Source organism: Podarcis filfolensis, assembly GCF_964270895.1.
Source record: "Podarcis filfolensis genome assembly, chromosome: 2".
Taxonomy (NCBI): Eukaryota; Metazoa; Chordata; class Lepidosauria; order Squamata; family Lacertidae; genus Podarcis; species Podarcis filfolensis.
The window spans coordinates 6915174-6934526 of NC_139605.1; the positions used below are offsets into that span (position 1 = coordinate 6915174).

The 19353-nt window shown below is 44.7% G+C and overlaps 1 protein-coding gene across 1 annotated transcript; it reads right to left on the minus strand.

Moving 5' to 3' along the window:
• Positions 1 to 2871: 2871 nt before the first annotated feature.
• LOC310756818 (uncharacterized protein) lies at positions 2872 to 15160 on the minus strand. Its single transcript, XM_083601640.1, has 2 exons — positions 15113 to 15160; positions 2872 to 7133 (listed from the first exon to the last, which is right to left on the minus strand). The coding sequence occupies exons 1-2, from the start codon at positions 15156 to 15158 to the stop codon at positions 5590 to 5592; spliced, it is 1590 nt and encodes a 529-aa protein (XP_083457766.1). The 5' UTR covers positions 15159 to 15160; the 3' UTR covers positions 2872 to 5589.
• Positions 15161 to 19353: the final 4193 nt, after the last annotated feature.

Sequence of the window (19353 nt, forward strand, 5' to 3'; positions counted from 1 at the left end):
TCATGTGTCCAGCATGACGAAGCCGCTTCTGGCAAACCAGAGCAGCGCATGGAAACGCCGTATACCTTCCCGCCCGAGTGGTACCTATTTATCTACTTGCACTCTGGCGTGCTTTTGAACTTCTAGGTTGGCAGGAGCTGGGACTGAGCAACGGAAGCTCAACCCGTCGCGGGGATTCCAACTGCTGACCTTCTGATCAGCAAGGCCTAGGCTCTGTGGTTTAGACCACAGCGCCACCCGCATCCTAAAAACTGCATTTAAAACAGAATTCAGTTTTTAGCATTGTCTCCTGGATGAGGTTGGCTTTCCTTTTGGGGTCTGGGGTTCAGCAGCTCTCTGCCAGGAATTCCCAGGAAGGGCTTGCGCCTTTTTAAGGGAAGTGCAAGCATTTTAGTGAACGACAGACATATTGGGGGAATCAGAGGACAGTTTCTAAGAAGGCAGCAATGAAAGGGGCACGAGTAGAGATGTAAAATTTCCGGAAATTTTGAAGCCATGGGGGTTGGATGTTTCTCCCGCTATTTCAGGGGGGGGAAAGGAAATTTTGGAAAAATTGGGGGGGGGGGATTCAGTGTGGATTAGTTTTACAAATTGCGTGAAACGCAGCGTATATAATAGTATTAGGCTTGCAATAAAACAGGTAACCACCCCCCTTTCTCTCAAAAGCATCAAAAAAAGCAAGAAACCACCAACATAAATAATAATCAAAATTGCCCCTTAGCACCAACAGCAAATAAAGTTAAGGTCCACCTCAATATTTAAGCTCCATGGAAGGTCTACCCTTTGAGTAGTGCTTTAAAAGCAACAACAGAAGACACAACATATACATGCAGTTTATTCTATCTCACTTTCTAAACTACTGCTATCATTTTCCATTTCTTCTTCTTCTTTCTCTTTGTCATTTTCCCCATGGACTTTCCCCATGGAAAACGGCTTTGGGGGGTAATGGGGGGGGACTGCCCCCCCATTTTTCCGTTTTTTCCCCCAGGCCTCCCCTTCTCTACTTGAGTACCGCTGGGGCAAAGCGTAAGGCAATTTTTTTGCATGCCAGGCCCAGAAGGAAGCAACATCCAGTTACTGAATAGTAATTGCACTAAGGCTCAAACTCAGTTTGAAAGGAAAGCAAGTGTGTGTGTTTTTTAAATTGAATTTGTTATTATATATTATAAACCGCATGGTGGTAAGAGAGCTTCTAAACAGTTTACAAAAATATACAACAGAACATTAAAATGATTGATAAAACACAGTTAAAAACAGGTATTTAAGGGTATTCAAAAGATGATTAAAGTCAGCAGTGGTTAAAAGGAAGTAAATCGCATGCAGCTTCTACGTGTTCAGATGCGCTGGCCCTAACGAAAATGTTTTGAGCAGCTGCCGGAAGGAGTCCAGTGAGAGCACCTGCCTGGTGTCTCTCGGCAGGGAGTTGCAAAGTGGGGGTTCTGGAAGACCTGGGGGGGATGGAAAAAGGGGGGAGGGCACGTTTTTTCCTCTTTTCCCCAAAAATCATTTTTTTCCAGGAAAAATTGAAAATAAAAATGTGGAATATTCAAACTATATCAAACAATTTCTTTTCATTTTTTCCAGGAAAAAAGGGCTTCAGAAAAAAACCTGCCCCCCTCCCATTTTTCTAGTTTTTTTCCAGGCCTTCCCATCTCTAGGCATGAGCAACAGGCATCCATTGGAGAAGATGGGTTAAGTTTTCTGGACTATTACCTGCACTACCAGGTATTTCTGAAACCAGTAGGAGAACACTCCAGTCTCCCAGGACATTCTATACAAGATCTGAAAGTCGCTGTCTTATTACAAAAGAATTTCAGAAATAGACTGGAAAGAGAAGTTGCTGAATTGCAACTTACTACCAAACTTAAAACCATGGAGAGACCTGGTCTGAAGAGAGACATTGGATTCTTATCTCATTATACATGATAAAGCTATTTTAGCCATCTCACCCCTTGTTTTTTCCAGTAAGACCAATTGCAGGTTTACCACACCTATCAGCCAGTCACCCATCTCCCACTACCATTCTGAGTAATACCCCTCCCCACCCTCTCACTATATATAAGGGTCTGGTGACTTCTGTTTCAGTGTATCGGAAGAAGTGTACAAATAATAAACTTAGTTGGTCTCTAATTTGCTACTGGAAGGAATCTTATCTTATCTATTTATTTATTTTGTTTCGACTATGGCAGACCAAGACGGCTACCTACCTGTAACTTGGTATTTCATCAGCAGAGTTCCGTTCTGAAACATTGCCTTTCACTAGACTATGCAAGAAGGAAACTGTCTCGCTAACACACGTGTTTTGAAATGTTTGACTGCTCTTCCGTGCAAAACTGATGTATCTAAAAATTGTATTTAAAACATAATTGGGTTTTTTAATGTGTGCTGGATGAGGTTACATCTTCTTCCTTTCCCAGATTATAAGATAAACAAATACCTGCACATAGCTGCATAGTGGATTTCACATTTCCAGATTGGGGGTGTGTGTGTGGGGGGGTGTTACGGGAAATTCTAGGGGAGGGGAGAGCTGGGGGGAGAACACACAGCACAAATACATCCCATCAGGAACCGGCCACTGCCTGGATATTTCGGAGACATAAAACTGAAATCCCTCCTAGGCAGATGAAGGTGAAGAAACACACATCCTGGAACAGTGACCTATTAGCACTCTAGACACAGGCTGGAAAATCAATGCATCTTCTATACTGTTCTAATTTCTCTCTCGACCAAATGCGTCATGGACTTTGAAGACACTCGAACTCAGGACGCATGGAGAAGCGTGCCAAGAGGAAGGCATGCATGGCAAACCCTAACCATGATCAACTCCCACCTGGAAAGCTATGTCCCCACTGTGGAAGGACGTGTGGGTCCTTCTGAAGGCTGGCGGTGGGAAGAAAAGCCCTTGTCCCCCCCCCCCCAGCCTTCAGAAGAGGTCGGGGGACAGACTGTCCCCGGACCTGGTCTGAAGGCGGTTTCCATAGGAACGCATTGATTGATTTTCAATGCATTCCTATGGGAAACCGTGCTTCGCAAGACGAAAAACTCGCAAGAAGAAAAAACTTGCGGAACGAATTAATTTCGTCTTGCGAGGCACCACTGTACAAAAATGTGATAATAAAACATAACTTTAAAATAGGCAACCTCCATCCAAAAAGTAACATTCAACTATATTATACTATATTAGAATAGTATAAAATAATAGTATCAACATATAAAAGTTAAACAGAAATCCACTCAACAGTTACAATAATATCTAAACTGTAATCAATAAAACAATGGCAAGCCACAGTACATAAAACAATACGATACACATTGAGAAGCAGAGAGTGGGGCAAGGCAGGTGGAAGGAGGCCTTGCCTGATGGAGTCTCTCCCCTCACAGTTCTTCCTCCAGGCACAGCTTCCTTGTGAGGAGACCCAGGACCAGGGGGTGGGGCAAGGCAGGTGGAAGGAGGCCTTGCCTGATGGAGTCTCTCCCCTCATAGTTCTTCCTCCAGGCACAGCTTCCTTATGAGGAGACTCAGGGCCGGAGGGTGGGGCAAGGCAGGTGGAAGGAGGCCTTGCCTGATGAAGTCTCTCCCCTCACAGTTCTTCCTCCAGGCACAGCTTCCTTATGAGGAGACTCAGGGCCGGAGGGTGGGGCAAGGCAGGTGGAAGGAGGCCTTGCCTGATGGAGTCTCTCCCCTCATAGTTCTTCCTCCAGGCACAGCTTCCTTGTGAGGAGACCCAGGGCCGGAGGGTGGGGCAAGGCAGGTGGAAGGAGGCCTTGCCTGATGGAGTCTCTCCCCTCACAGTTCTTCCTCCAGGCACAGCTTCCTTGTGAGGAGACTCAGGGCCGGAGAGTGGGGCAGGGCAGGTGGAAGGAGGCCTTGCCTGATGGAGTCTCTCCCCTCACAGTTCTTCCTCCAGGCACAGCTTCCTTGTGAGGAGACCCAGGGCCGGAGGGTGGGGCAAGGCAGGTGGAAGGAGGCCTTGCCTGATGGAGTCTCTCCCCTCATAGTTCACCAACTTCTCTTGCCATGGTTCTTTACTTGGTATTTCTCCAGTCTTCCAATTTTGTGCAGTCAACATTCTTGCTGCTGTACATAAATAAAGTCCTCTTTCCTTTCCTTATGTCTTGGCCTAAAATACCTAGTAAGAAGGCTTCTGGTTTTTTTACAAAAGTTGTTTTCAACATTTTCTTCAATTCATTATATATCATTTCCCAATAGGCTTTTACCTTTTTACAATCCCACCACATATGATAAAACGTACCTTCTATTTCACATCTCCAACACTCTCTTTTCATTTTTATACGTTTTTGCCAGTTTAACCGGTGATAGATACCATCTATACATCATTTTCACATAATTCTCTCTCAATAGTATACAATCTGTCAATTTCAAATTTACTTTCCACAATTTTATCCAATCTTCAAATTGTATGTTATGGCCCATTTAATCATTACCAATTTTACTTCTTCATCTTTGGTTTCCCACTCCAAAAGAATGTTATATGCCTTTTTAAAATAATTTTGTACTTTCTTCTATCACTGCCCCGTTGGAATTTGGAAACTGACTATGAGAAGCCTTTCTTATTGTCCTCTTTAAAGATATCCTTTAATTGTCTATGATGCAGCCAGCTTTGAAGATGTTCTTTTATTTTGTCATATTCTTTCCATTGCCTCTATTCCGGCCACTGCCTGGATATTTCGGAGACATAAAACTGAAATCCCTCCTAGGCAAATGAAGGTGAAGAAACACACATCCTGGAACAGTGACCTATTAACACTCTAGACACAGGCTGGAAAATACTATATTGAAATATTCTATACTGTTCTAATGTCTCTCTCAACCAAAGGGGTCATGGACTTTGAAGACACTCGAACTCAGAATGCAAGGGAGAAGCGTGCTAAGAGGAAGGCATGCATGGCAAACCCCAACCATGATCAACTCCCGCCTGGAAAGCTATGTCCCCACTGTGGAAGGATGTGTGGGTCCAGAATTGGCCTCCACAGTCACTTACGGACTCACTGTTAAGACTGTGTTCCTGGAAGACAATTTTACTCTGCTACGCCAAAGAAGAAGAATTTTTCTCTTGACTGCGTATTGAGGCTTATTATACAGTATATGTTTTTCAACAGCATTTGTTCATTAGAGCTGTGATCTGAGGGGCTATACTCTCATTGCAAAGATACGTCATTTACATACGTCAACAGAATACCAGAGAATGCATTTGTGTCTATGAAAAATATCAGATCAATTCACACCAGATTAACAAATTTTGGGGATGGGAGAAATATTAAAGCACCACTATATACAAGTGATGAATACATGGGAAATAACGCATGAGAAAGAAAATAGAACATAGCTATGTAAATCTAACTCTGATCAGGAGAATAATCTGCAACACAGCCACTAAAAGGAATAAAAATTCTAATGGAAGCAAATTCTAATTCTGAACACAATCATTGCTTTACTCTCTGTAGGAGTTATTTGATATGATTAAATATCTTCCCACACTCCAACCTTTCTGTTTCCCTTGTACGGGTTCTTTTCAGTTTAGTAAGGGAGTCCTTGTCACATAAGTTCTTTCTATAGGCCAAACGTTTCTAAGATTTCCTCCCTGTATGAGTTCTTTGATGCGACTTAAGGGAGCTATGGTGACTGAAGCTCCTTCCACACTCCAAACATGTATACGGTTTCTCTCCTGTATGAGTTCTTTGATGCAATGTAAGGGAGCTACCACGACTGAAGCTCTTGCCACACTCCAAACATTTATAAGGTTTCTCTCCCGTGTGCAATCTTTGATGCAAGTTAAGGCTGCAACTGTAGCTGAAGCTCTTTCCACACTCCAAACATGTATATCGCTTCTCCCCTGTATGAATTCTTTCATGCGAGGAAAGGTAGTCGGTGCGACTGAAGCTCTTGCCACATTCCCAGCATTTATAAGGTTTGCTGCCTCTATGAGTTTGTTGATGTCTAGTAAGCGCATTGCTGCGAGCGAAGCTCAATCCACACTCCAAGCACGTATGCTGTTTCTCCCCTGTATGAGTTCGTTGATGCGACTTAAGGTGGCTACTCGTACTGAAGCTCCTTCCACACTCTGAACATGTATACGGTTTCTCCCCTGTATGAGTTCGTTGATGCGAGGTAAGGGCACCAGTGTGATTGAAGCTTTTTCCACACTCTGAACATGTATACGGTTTCTCCCCTGTATGAGATCTTTTATGCAATTTAAGGGTACTACGTACACTGAAGCTTTTTCCACACTCCAAACATTTATATGGTTTCTCCCCTGTATGAGATCTTTGATGCAAGATAAGGGCAGTACTCTGACTGAAGCTCTTCCCACACTCCAAACATTTATAAGGTTTCTCCCCTGTATGACTTTGTTGATGGGACTTAAGATGGCTACTGCTAGTGAAGCTCTTTCCACACTCCGAACATGTATACGGTTTCTCCCCTGTATGATATCTTTGGTGCCTGGTAAGGCTACGATTGTCACGGAAGCTCTTTCCACACTCCAAACATGTATATGGTCTCTCCCCTGTATGAGTTCGTTGATGGGACTTAAGATCGCTACTCTTACTGAAGCTCCTTCCACACTCTGAACATGTATACGGTTTCTCCCCTGTATGAGATCTTTGATGAAAGGTAAGGGTACTATTCTGACTGAAGCTCCTTCCACACTCTAAACATGTATACGGTTTCTCCCCTGTATGAGATCTTTGGTGCCTGGTAAGGGCACCATTGTGACTGAAACTCTTTCCACACTCCAAACATGTATACGGTTTCTCCCCTGTATGAGATCTTTGGTGCCTGGTAAGGGCACCATTGCGACTGAAACTCTTTCCACACTCTAAACATATATACGGTTTCTCCCCTGTATGAGATCTTTGATGCGAGGTAAGAGCACTACTGTTACTGAAGCTCTTTCCACACTCCAAACATTTATAAGGTTTCTCCTCTCTGGGAATTTGATTTTCACCACCCTGAGACATACAAGAGTCACCCTCCGGCTTCTGCTTTCGTCTCCCCTCTCGCCTGCTGCCTCCATCTTGAACCCTCAGCTTCCTTTGCTCCCCTTCCTCTTTGGATCCTTTCGGTGACACTTCGGATTGTTCCCCTTCTCCCAGCATCCCTTCAACATCTCCTGATGGAATAAAAAGGCAAACTGATGAAATGCTAAAGGAGTGTCTTCACCCCAATCATTCAGTCAGGACACAGAGATCCAGGTCCCAGGGCCTTGTGGCAGTTCCCTCACTGTGAGAAGGGAAGTTATAGGGAACAAGGCAGAGGGCATTCTTGGCAGTGGTGCCCACCCTGTGGAACGCCCTCCCATCAGTTGTCAAAAAAATAACTATGCAAATTTTAGAAGACAACTGGAGGCAGCACTGTGTAGGGAAGTTTTTAATGTTTTATGTTTTATTGTGCTTTTATATTTGTTGGAAGCCCGGTAGAGTGGCTGGGGCAACCCAGTCCAATCCGTGGGGTACAAACAATGAAAGTATTAATGTTAGTATTATTATTTATTGAGTTTATATACCACCCTATACCCGGAGGTCTCAGCGTGGTTCACAAAAAGGTCACATCATATATAATTAGAATAAAAATACCAACCCAATAACCCCCCCCAAAAAAGAGCCACTTTTGAAAAAGACTACAGGATGTCAAAGATATCTAGCAAAAGCCTGGTTAAAAAGGAACATGTTTGCATGGCACCTAAAGGTGTAAACCCCTTCATGGATCACTGCTTTGTCGTGGCAAAGGGGCTTGAATAACTCAGAGAAGCTATGACCTATGCCGTGCTGGGCCACCTAAGACAGACAGGTCAGCCGAGAGTTCAGACTAAATGTGATCCACCTGGAGAAGAAACTGGAAACCCACTCCAGTATTATGCCATGAAAGCTCCATGGACATAAAACAGGAGAAGCTTTGAGAAGAAAGCAACTGTTTCCAAGGCATGCTCTGATTCATGGGGTCACGGAGAGTCGGAAACGACTAAGACGACTAAACAACAACAAAGGTTTATAAGAAAGGCGCCAGGCGAACTTCCCTGGGGAGAGCGTTCCACAGATAGGGAGCCCCTGCAGAGAAGGCCCTGTTCTCGTGTTGCCACCCTCCGGACCACTTGAGGAGGAGACCCACGAAGGAGGGCCTCATAAGGGGATCTCAGGGTCCAGGTAGGTTCATATGGAAAGAAGCAGTCCTTGAAGTATTCCTGGTCCTGAGCCATTTAAGGCTTTACAAGTCAAAACCAGCAATTTGAATTGGACCCAGAAACTAATTGGTAGCCAGTGCAGTCAGACCAGGATGGGTGTAATATGCTCAAACCGCTGGTGAGCAAGCTGGCCGCTGAATTCTGCACTAGCTGAAGTTTCCAAACTGTCTTCAGAGGCAGCCCTACGTATAACACATATCTATATCTAACCTTGAAGTTCCCGGAGCATAGACAACGGTATATAGGCTATCCCTGTCCAGAAAGGGGTGTAGCTGGGCCACCAGCCTACACTGACGTGATGGAAGGCACTCTTGGCCACTTGAGCCTCGAGCGACAGCAAAGGATCATAAAGCAGGCAAGGCCCCCGGTGATGACCTTATATCCATTGATGCCATCAAAGCAAATAAAGATTGGTGGATCCCACTTTTAGCAGCACTTTACACGCATATAAACAAAACAGCAAAATTTCCCTCAAGCTGGAGCTCTGCGTTGATTGTATTAATACATAAGAAAGGCCCACGTACAGAGCCGAGCAACTTTAGGCCAATCAGCTTGCTAAATGTTATTGGGAAGATTTACTCGGGGTACCTGCTAAACAAACTATCGAAATGGATGGAGGACGACAATATCATTGCCGATGAACAGGCGGGTTTTCGCCCTGGAAGATCTACCATAGACCAAATATTAACCTTGAATCACCTGGCGGAAAAGTATGCCGGCAAAGCCCCAAAGGTTCTTCATGTGGCTTTCATTGACCTTAAGCAGGCATTTGATCGAATCTCTAGAAAGCAGCTATGGACAAAACTGGCTGCTACAAAGATCGATCGTCGTCTCCTTCATCTGATTATCAGCCTCCATACAAACACCTCTCTGAGAATCAGGCTAGACAATAAAGGCCTAGTCTCCAACCCTGTTACCACCACTAGAGGGGTAAGACAGGGTTGTCTATTGGCCCCAGCATTGTTCAGCTTTTACATTAACTCACTGGTGACTCACATGGCCAATGATGCATTTCACCCCCCCAAATTAGCAGGCCGATCTCTGAATGTTCTTCTGTATGCGGATGACGCCGCACTTCTTGCCAGATCCCCTACTGGACTGAGGAGAATGTTGCAAGCTCTACATGAATACTGTGATCAGCATGAGCTCCAACCCAACTATGCTAAGACCAAGATCATGGTCTTCTCCGCCCGACCGAGACTCCATCGATGGTCGATGAACGGGATCCCCCTAGAGCAGGTTAACTGCTTTAAATATCTGGGACAGGTAATACGGTCAAATAGGTCTTTTCTGGCCCATAGAGACTATATAACAACTAATGCATCTAAAGCAGCCATCCAGATTAGATCTCTATATGCTAAGAATCAGGCTCAATCAGTGAAGATAGCTTTGAGACTCTTTCAAATGAAAGTCCTCCCCCTTCTTTTGGTGGGCATCTCTTTAGGCTCCCGTAGGGATTTTTTGAAACTGGATTCTATCCAAACGCGATTCCTTAGAGCCATCCTTAGGATTCCCCCCTCGGTAGCGGGTGCGGTTATGAGATTAGAGGTCGGCTGGCAAGCTCTACGGTATGTGGCCTTGAAGACGAAGCTCTGGCTATGGCTCAAGCTTTGTTTTAAACCAGTGGGCATTGCCCCCTTGATATTGAGGGACGATTTCCAATCATCGTGGGAAAGGGAGGTCATTAACGAGGTTCAATCCTGCAGATTGTCTCACCTTTACTTTGAGTCTATGACATACAATCAAGCTAGAGCTGTGATCTCCCGGAGACTGAGTGACATTGCCAGACAAGAGGACATAGCCCAGGTAAAACCAGGGATGTTTCTAGGGGACCAGATTTATCGGACCATACCAGCCTCCTACCTTGCAGAAATCCACTATGTGGAATACTGCAGACTTCTTACAGCGGCTAGATTAAATGTCCTTGACTCTGCGATATTGTGGGGAAGGTACAGGGGAGTACCATACGCCCAGAGAACCTGTCATTGTGCCATGGGTGTGGTTGAGTCCACCGAACACATTCTCTTGACTTGCCAATTCTTATGCAGAGCTTAGACAAAATTTTATAGATCCACTCCTATGTCAATTTAGCTTCCTACCCGGAGAAAACCAGGTTTTACACTTGCTGAATAATGTCACTAGAGCTATACCTTCCTTGGTGGCCAAATTTCTTTTTTTAGCTTTTAAGCGTCGCAAGACTATAATTGACTGTATTGATATGGGGCTATCTGTTTAGCCCATTTTAGTGTTGGCTAAGCTCTAAAATCTTCCTGGATGTTTAACTGTGTATTAACAAATGTACTTTTTTCTGACTGATGGTCAAATAAAAGGTTGATGATGATGATATCAGCAAAGGATCCAGGAGAATCCCCAAGCGACGAACCTGCTCCTCCAGAGGAAGTGTAACCCCATCAAGAGCAGGTGACCTCCTAGCCATCTGCTCTAGGAACCACCCACTAACTGAGCCTTATCTGGAGTGAGCTTCAATTTGTTGGCTCTCATCCAGTCCATTACCCAGGCAAGACACTGGTCCAGCACTTCCACTGCCTCATCTACAGATAGAAAGGAGAAATAGAGCTGAATGTCATCAGCATACTGCTGGCAACGTACTCCAAAACTCTGGATAACCCCTCCCAGCAATTTCATGTAGATGTTAAACAACAAGGGGGATTGGATTGGGCCCTGCGGAATTAGATACAGAATGCATTAATTATGGGAAATGTAAAATAATAATAATAATAATAATAAAATTATTATTATTTCCCCAGCCACTCTGGGGGCCTCCCAATCAAGTGTTAAAAACAATACAGCATTTAAAAATTTAAAACTTTCCTAAACAGAGCTGGCTTCAGATGTCTTTTAAAAATAGGACAGCTGCTTATTTCCTTGACATCTGATGGGAGGGTGTTTCACAGGGAGGGCACCACTACTAAGAAAGCCCTCTGCCTGGTTCCCTGTAACATCACTTCTCGCAATGAGGGAACCGCCAGAAGGTGCTGGATCTCAGTGTCCAGGCTTAACGATGGGGGTGGAGATGCTCCTTCAGGTCTACTGAGCTGAGGTCGTTGAGGGCTTTAAAGGTCAGCATCAACACTTTGAGTTGTGCTTGGAAACGTACTGGGAGCCAATGCAGATTTCTCAGGGCCGGTGTTATGTGATGAATACATGGAAAATGCATGGGAAAATAACAGAATACAGCTATGTAAACCTAACTCTGATCAGAAGAATAATCTGCAACACAGCGACTAAAAGGAATCAAAATTCTAATGGAATCAAATTCTAACGCTGAACATGATCATTGGCTTACTCTCTGTAGGAGTTATTTGATATGATTAAAGATCTTCCCACACTCCAACCCTTTCTAAGATGTTTCCCTCGTACGAGTTCTTTACTGTTTAGGAAGGGAGCCCCTGTCACTGAAGTTATTTCCATATGCCAAACATTTTTAAGATTTCCTCCCTATATGACTTCTTTGGTGTCTAGTAAGCTGATAACTGCGACTGAAGCTTTTTCCACACTCCGAACATGTATACGGTTTCTCTCCTGTATGAGTTCTTTGATGCAACGTGAGATGGCTACCGCGACAGAAGCTCTTGCCACACTCAAAACATTTATATTGTTTCTCCCCTATATGAATTCTTTCAAGCGAGGAAAGCGATCTTAAAATGCTGGCGGGCGGGTGCATTTTAAGATCGCCCCGGGACAGCAGAGAAGTCTCCGCTGTCCCGGGGCTTTTAAAATGCTGGGGGTCGGCAGCAAAGGCTTCACTGCCGCCCGCCAGCATTTTAAGATCGCCCCGGCACAGCAGAGAAGTCTCCGCTGTCCCGGGGGTTTTAAAATGCTGGGGGTCGGCAGCAAAGGCTTCACTGCCGCCCGCCAGCATTTTAAGATCGCCCCGGGACAGCAGAGAAGTCTCCGCTGTCCCGGGGGTTTTAAAATTCTGGGGGTCGGCAGCAAAGGCTTCACTGCCGCCCGCCAGCATTTTAAGATCGCCCCGGGACAGCAGAGAAGTCTCCGCTGTCCCGGGGGTTTTAAAATTCTGGGGGTCGGCAGCAAAGGCTTCACTGCCGCCCGCCAGCATTTTAAGATCGCCCCGGGACAGCAGAGAAGTCTCCGCTGACCCGGGAAGGCAGGTGCGACGACCAAATCTCTTTCCACACACTGTGCATTCATGCTTTTTCTCCTCTCTGGGAATTTGATTTTCACCACCCTGAGACGTACCAGATTTACCCTCCGGCTTTTGCTTTTGTCTCCCCTCTCGCCTGCGGCCTCCATCTTGAACCCTCAGCTTCCTTTGCTCCTCCTCCTCTTTGCCTCTTTGTGGTGACACTTCTGATTGTTCCCCTTCTGCCAGCATCCCTTCAGCATCTCCTGATGGAATAATAAGGCAAACTGATGAATTGGCGCATCTGGCAGTTCCCTCACTGTGAGAAGTCAAGTTACAAGGAACGAGGCAGAGGGCCTTCTCGGTAGTGGCGCCCACCCTGTGGAAAGGTATCCCGTCAGATGTCAAGGAAACAAACAACTATACAACTTGTAGAAGACAACTGGAGGCAGCCCTGTATAGGGAAGCTTTTAATGTTTTATGTTTTATTATGCTTTTATACTTGTTGGAAGCCAGCTCGAGTGGCTCGGGCAACCCAGTCAAATGGATAGGGTACAAATAATAATTTTTTTATCATTATCAGTGTTTGTATACTGTCCTATACCTGGAGGTCTCAGCGTGGTTCACAGAAAATATCACAACATATATAATCAGAATAAAAAGAGCAACCCAATAACACCCCTCCAGAAAAGAGCCACATTTGAAAAAGGGCATAGGATGTCAAACAGATCAACCAAAGGTCTGGTTAAAAGGAACGTTTTTGCCTGGTGCCTAAAAGTGTATAATGAGGACACCAGGCGAGTGTCCCTGGGGAGATCATTCCACAGACGGGGAGCCACTGAAGAAAAGGGCAGTTCTCGTGTTGCCACCCTCTGATACTCTCAAGGAGGAGGCACACGAAGAAGGGGCTCAGAAGGGGATCTCCAGATCCAGGTAGGTTCATATGCAAAGAGGCGGTCCTTGAGGTATTGTGGTCCTGAGCCATTTAAGGCTTTATAGGTCAAAACCAGCACTTGGAATTGGGGCCGGAAACTAATTGGTAGCCATTGCAGTCAGACCTGGATCGGTGTAATATGCTCAAACCGTCTTACTCCAGTGAGCAACCTGGCCGCTGAATTCTGCACTAGCTGGTTTCCAAACTGTCTTCATAGGCAGCCCTACGTATAATGCGTATCTGAATCTAACCTTGAAGTTCCCAGAGCATGGACAATGGTAGATAGGCTACCCCTGTCCAGATAGGGGTGTAGCTGGGCAACCAGCCAAAGCTGATGGAAGGTACTACAGGCCATCTGAGCCTCGAGCAACAGCAAAGGTTCCAGGAGAACCCCCCAAGCTACGAACCTGCTCCTCCAGAGGAAGTGTAACCCCATCAAGAGCAGGTGAACTCCCACCCATCTGCTCTAGGGAACCACCCACTAACTGAGCCTCACTCTTATCGAGCCCATTACAAAGGCAAGACACTGGTCCAACACTTCCACTACAGAGAGAAAGGAGAAATAGAGCTGAGTGTCATCAGCATACTGCTGGCAACGTACTCCAGACCTCTGGATAACCCCTCCCAGCGATTTCATGTAGATGTTAAACAACAAGGGGGATTGGATTGGGCCTTGCGGAACCCCACATTGAAGCTTCCATGGGGCTGAAATGGATTCCCTAAGTAACACCCTCTGGGAACGACCATCCTAGTAGGACTGGAACCACTGCAAAGCAGGGCCACCCACCCCCAGTTCAGAGAGTCGCTCCAGAAAGATTCCATGCCTGATTCAAGCACCTTGTCCATATCCTTGAGCCTTACCAACTGAAAAAACTCATTCAACACAACAGGACTAGACTGTGCTCTGGACATCCCTTGAGATTCATTTGCTGTAACAGGAGAGTCAAGGTTTTGGTGGATGCAAGCCATTTTATCTTCAAAATGCTTTGCAAAGAAGTCACAGCTAGCTCCTGCTGGTTCTACCAACCCCTTTGGGCCAAGGTGTAGAAGGCCCTGTACAACCCAGAAAAGCTCTGCCGGATGACATAATGAGGATGCAGCGGAGGCAGAAAAGGATACAGTAATTTCTTTACTGACTTCACTGCCACTAGGTAGGCTTGATAATGAGCCCCTACCAGTGTTTGACGCATTAATCCGGATATTTCATCCACTGTATTTTAAGCCATATTTTAATTAACTGGTTTTTTAAATTTTCTATTACATTTTATTGTAATTTATATTTCATGCCAGCCACCCTGAGCCCGGTCCTGGCCAGGGACGGCGGGGTATAAATAAATAAATTGTTGCTGTTGTTATTATCATTATTAACGTTATTACAAGTTCCAGGGGTAGCCCCAGCAGAAGGTTTTCCAATGCTTAAGGGCTTGCCTTGACCCCAAGCCCTATGGAGAGACCAAGGAAGGTCCCCCACCTGCCCGAGTTGGCCTGCAGGGAGGAGAGCAGGAGAAAGATCTGCCCCTCCATTGGGAAAAGATGTCCTACCCCCATACAAAGGGGGAAAGCCCTATAAATGCATTATTTTAGCGGAATTATATACAGAATGCATTAATTATGGGAAATGTAAATATTAGGGGAAATACCCTTTGCAAAAGCGTGGGCATTAGGAGAAATCTGCACCAAAATGACCATCAATCTTCAAGAGCTCTATTTAAAAGTAACAAGATGTGAAAATCTGGATAAACTGATGACTAGAAAAAGGAGACATTGAAACGGTTTGCCTAATAGGGTTTTTTTTTTATCCCTCCCCACAACTCCCTCCAGCAGCACCTCCACTCTCCCACCCCACCCGTTATAATATATGATATGACCCACCTGCAGCGCCTCCGCGAGGAAGGACAGCAGCCTCCATGCTCGGCATCTTCCCCCGGGAAGCGGAATCGGAAGCTCCTTTTCTCCCGTCAGCCTTTTCCCTCTCCGCTCTAGGAATCTCAGCGCTGTTGTCGCTGCTCTTAACCGTTTCGGAGCCGAGCGGCAGGAGCCTCTGGGCTTCTCTGGGCAGAGAGCGAGGAGAGGCGGTGGTCTCGCCTCCGGAAAGTCCCGCTGGATCAGCTGCACGGGAGCCCCCAAAAGTTTTCTAAACTATTTTTTTTATAAAAAATATTTTATTTTCAAAATAACAACAGTTCCCCTTTTGGTATATAGATATTCAATCCAAATTTGCAATAAATGGCTTTTCCTCGCCCCTCTCCTGTTTCCATTCCCCCCCCTTTATTCTCCTTGCATATAATTATATTTCTTCTTTTCACCATCCTAATTCTATTCTTAGTTCATCAATGTTACATCAGACCTACTAATGTTTTGACGTTTTTACAGTGTTCTCTAAAATATATAAAGCTTTCCCATTCTAAATTGAATTTTTTGCTCATCTTGGTGCCTGATCTTCACGGAAAGTTTAGCCATTTCGGCAGAGTCCGTCATCTTAGTTATCCATTCTTCTTTCGTTGGGACCTTTTCTTCTTTCCACATCTGGGCTAGTAGCATCTGGCTGCTGTAGTCGCATACATAAACAGTCTCTTTTGCTTCCTTTGCAATTCTCCTATTACACCTAGTAAAAAAGCCTCTGGGTTTTTTTCAACAAACGTAATTTTAAGAATTTTTTAAAGTTCATTGTATATCATTTCCCAGAAGCCCTTTACTTTTTTACATGTCCACCACATAGGAAAAAAAAATACCTTCCTTATCCTTACATTTCCAGTATAGGTTAGAGGTATCTTTATACATTTTAGCAAGCTTTACTAGACTGAAATACCATCGGTACATCATCTTAATAGAATTTTCTTTTAATGAACTGCATGCTGGGAATTTTAAAAGCTCTTTCCACAATTTTTCCCATGATTCAACTGGTATATTATATCTTTTGCCAAGTGTATCATTACAGCTTTAACCTCTTCATCTTTCGTCTCCCATTCCAACAGTGGTTTGTACATTCTTGATAACAATTTCTCATTATTTTCTAATAATTCTTTTTCAAACCTTTAGAAATCCTTCCCAAAGGGAGCTGCCCCAGGATCACTAAATCCAGGATCTGAGCCTTGGTGTGTCTCTCCAGCTTCAGCCACTGACGGCAGAGATGGTGGAGTCGGCTGCAAACCTCTCGGGGTCCCTCGGCCTCCTGGAAGTGGATCTGCCTGAGCTGTAGGATTGCTTCCTTCTTCCGTCAGATTCCTTCTTGAAGCAAAGACAGTTGAAATGAGGAGGATCCCTTATCCTGCAAAGCCACAAAGATGTCATGTGACAATCCTGTTATTAACACTCTTGAGAAAGGATTAATCAATTGATCCATTTGCAAATGCAATTCCACTCTCCCTCCTCAAAATAAAAAAATATTATATAAATGGTTTCTAGAAAAGAACATTTCTAAGTGATACATGCCACAGAATCCTTTAATGGTGTTTTATGGTAACGTACCATTGTGTTCAAAACAGTAAGTAGCAACATTTTATACAATCCTACCTTGGTTGTCGAACATAATCCGTTCCGTAATCCCGTTCGGCTTCCAAAATGTTTGACGACCGAGACACGGTTTCTGATTGGCTGCAAGAGCCTCCTGCACTCAAGCAAAAGCTGCGTCGGATGTTCAGCTTCCGAAAAACGTTCAAAAACTGGAACATGTATGTCCACGTTTTTGGCATTCGGGAGCCGAAATATTCCAAAACGGAGGTGTTCAGAAGCCGAGGTTGACTGTATTCGGATTCTATTTTTATATTATTAAAAACATAAGAAGGCCCTTCTAGGGCAGCATCCTGTTCTCACAGTGGCCAACCAGAGGGAGACCATGGAGGAGTGTGCCTTTGTGGGTGAGGTCAAGTTGTTAAGAGAGTTGCAGCACCTTCTGTAGAGACTGATATGGGGGACATGTTTTGTTCTATGACCTATGGGTCCCTTTTGCTCAAATATGAGGGGGGTGGGGGGAGAAAGCAACTCAGCGGGGGGGGGGGAGAGAGAGAGAAAGAGAGAGAGAGAACATTCCTGGAGGGGGTGGGCACAGTGTAGGGAAGTAATGCATAGACAGGAAAAAAACAGAAAAATGTGAAGGGGTGCTGAAATTGCACTTGAATAGTATCTAGGACAAGGGACGCGAGTGGCGCTGTGGGTTAAACCACAGAGCCTAGGACTTGCCGATCAGAAGGTCGGCGGTTCGATGAAATGGAATACCCAGGATGAAACTGTGAAATCAGCTATGATTAAATGGGCACAAGATGTAGGACATAATATCATGATGGCTGACTGGGAACAGTTATGGACCACAGGTATTAAATTTACGGCATGTAATGCCTTAAGAGAGAATATAATGAAAATGATTTATAGGTGGTACATGACACCAGTCAAGCTTGCAAAAATCTACCATTTGCCCGATAACAAATGTTGGAAATGTAGAGAGTCTGAAGGTACATTCTTTCACCTTTGGTGGACATGCCCAAAGATCAAGACCTTCTGGGAAATGATCTATAATGAAATAAAAAAGGTATTCAAATATACCTTTCTGAAGAAACCAGAGGCCTTCCTCTTGGGCATGGTCGGCCAATTGGTGCCAAAGAAGGACAGAACTTTCTTTATGTACGCTACAACAGCAGCAAGAATACTGATTGCAAAATATTGGAAGACACAAGATCTACCCACCCGGGAAGAGTGGCAGATGAAGGTGATGGACTTTATGGAAATGGCCGAAATGACGGGCAGAATCCGGGACCAGGAAGAAGAGTTGGTGGAAGAAGACTGGAAGAAATTTAAAGCTTATTTACAAAAATATAGCAAAATTGAGGAAGTTTAGACGGAATCTGGAAAGAAACTATGTGACTTTTGTATAAATACTATAATGGATTTAAGTTAAATAGATTGTGGAAGGAAATGAGGGAAAGTAAAATTATACTATGTTAAGATAAATTATTGGTTAATAATTTGGGAAAGATGGGAAGGATTTGCTGAAATAATTAATTGAAGCAGAATACAAAAAAGGGAGGCGGGAGGAGGTCAAAGAAACAAGCATATGAAGTTAAGCTAATAAGGTTTATTGTATTTTTCTGTATTTTCTTTTTTGCTGTTTGATTATTTTTGTTTTTCTTGATATTTTTGTTCTTGTTTTTTCTTTTTCTTCTTTATTGTATTCTCAAACTTTAATAAATATAATAATAATAATAATAAACAATAGAAGGTCGGCGGTTCGAATCTCCATGACGGGGTGAGCTCCCGTTGCTCGGTCACAGCTCCTGCCAACCTAGCAGTTCGAAAGCACGTCAAAGTGCAAGTAGATAAATAGGTACCGCTCCGGCGGGAAGGTAAACGGCATTTCTGTGCGCTGCTCTGGTTCGCCAGAAGCGGCTTAGTCATGCTGGCCACTGTCAGCATTGCCGTTGAGCCAGTGTCACCTACTGGACTCATACACTTCAGCCCCGACTGGGCTAGGCGAGCTGGGTAGCACTTCCAGAGACCACCTTCTGCACAGGAACAGGTCACAGTGCTGTGGACGCACAGCTTAGAGTTGTGAGCACCGGATTCACTCCAACAAGAAGACAGTCGTCGCACAGCAGAGTATAGCAGAGTATAGCAGAGCATAAACGACTCGGAGAGCAGCTCTGTAGAATATCTTCTTTTATTCTATCTACAACTATAATACACAACTATGTACAGAGCTAAATGAGGTCTAAGTGAAAATGCTGAACTGCACTGAGTGTCTGCAGCTGCTCTTAGCAGCAACCTTATCTATACACACAACCTCTCTCTAACACTCAGTCTCTCTCTCTCTCTCTTTGATGTGAGGTGGAGCGGAATAAGTAGAGAGCAGAAAATGCCCCCTCCTCTCTGGAGAATCAGCAGAGAACATCAGCAGATTCTTGGATATGGGAGGGGTGAAATCTCCTCAGCCACATGACCCAGAAGCTGTACGCCGGCTCCCTTGGCCACTAAAGCGAGATGAGCGCCGCAACCCCAGAGTCGGCCACGACTGGACCTAATGGTCAGGGGGCCTTTTACCTTTAATATTTGGACACAGGTGAAAGGCAAAGCAAGTTTCTTGTCCTCTTGCTTCGGAATGGAGAGCTGTTTAAATAGGAACC

Excerpts from the sequence above, each read along its gene's own strand:
- LOC310756818 (XM_083601640.1), bottom strand. The coding sequence starts at position 15,158 with ATGCCGAGCATGGAGGCTGCTGTCCTTCCTCGCGGAGGCGCTGCAG. Across the intron at positions 7,134-15,112 it reads TCCTCGCGGAGGCGCTGCAG|GAGATGTTGAAGGGATGCTG; the intron begins GTGGGTCATATC and ends TTATTCCATCAG.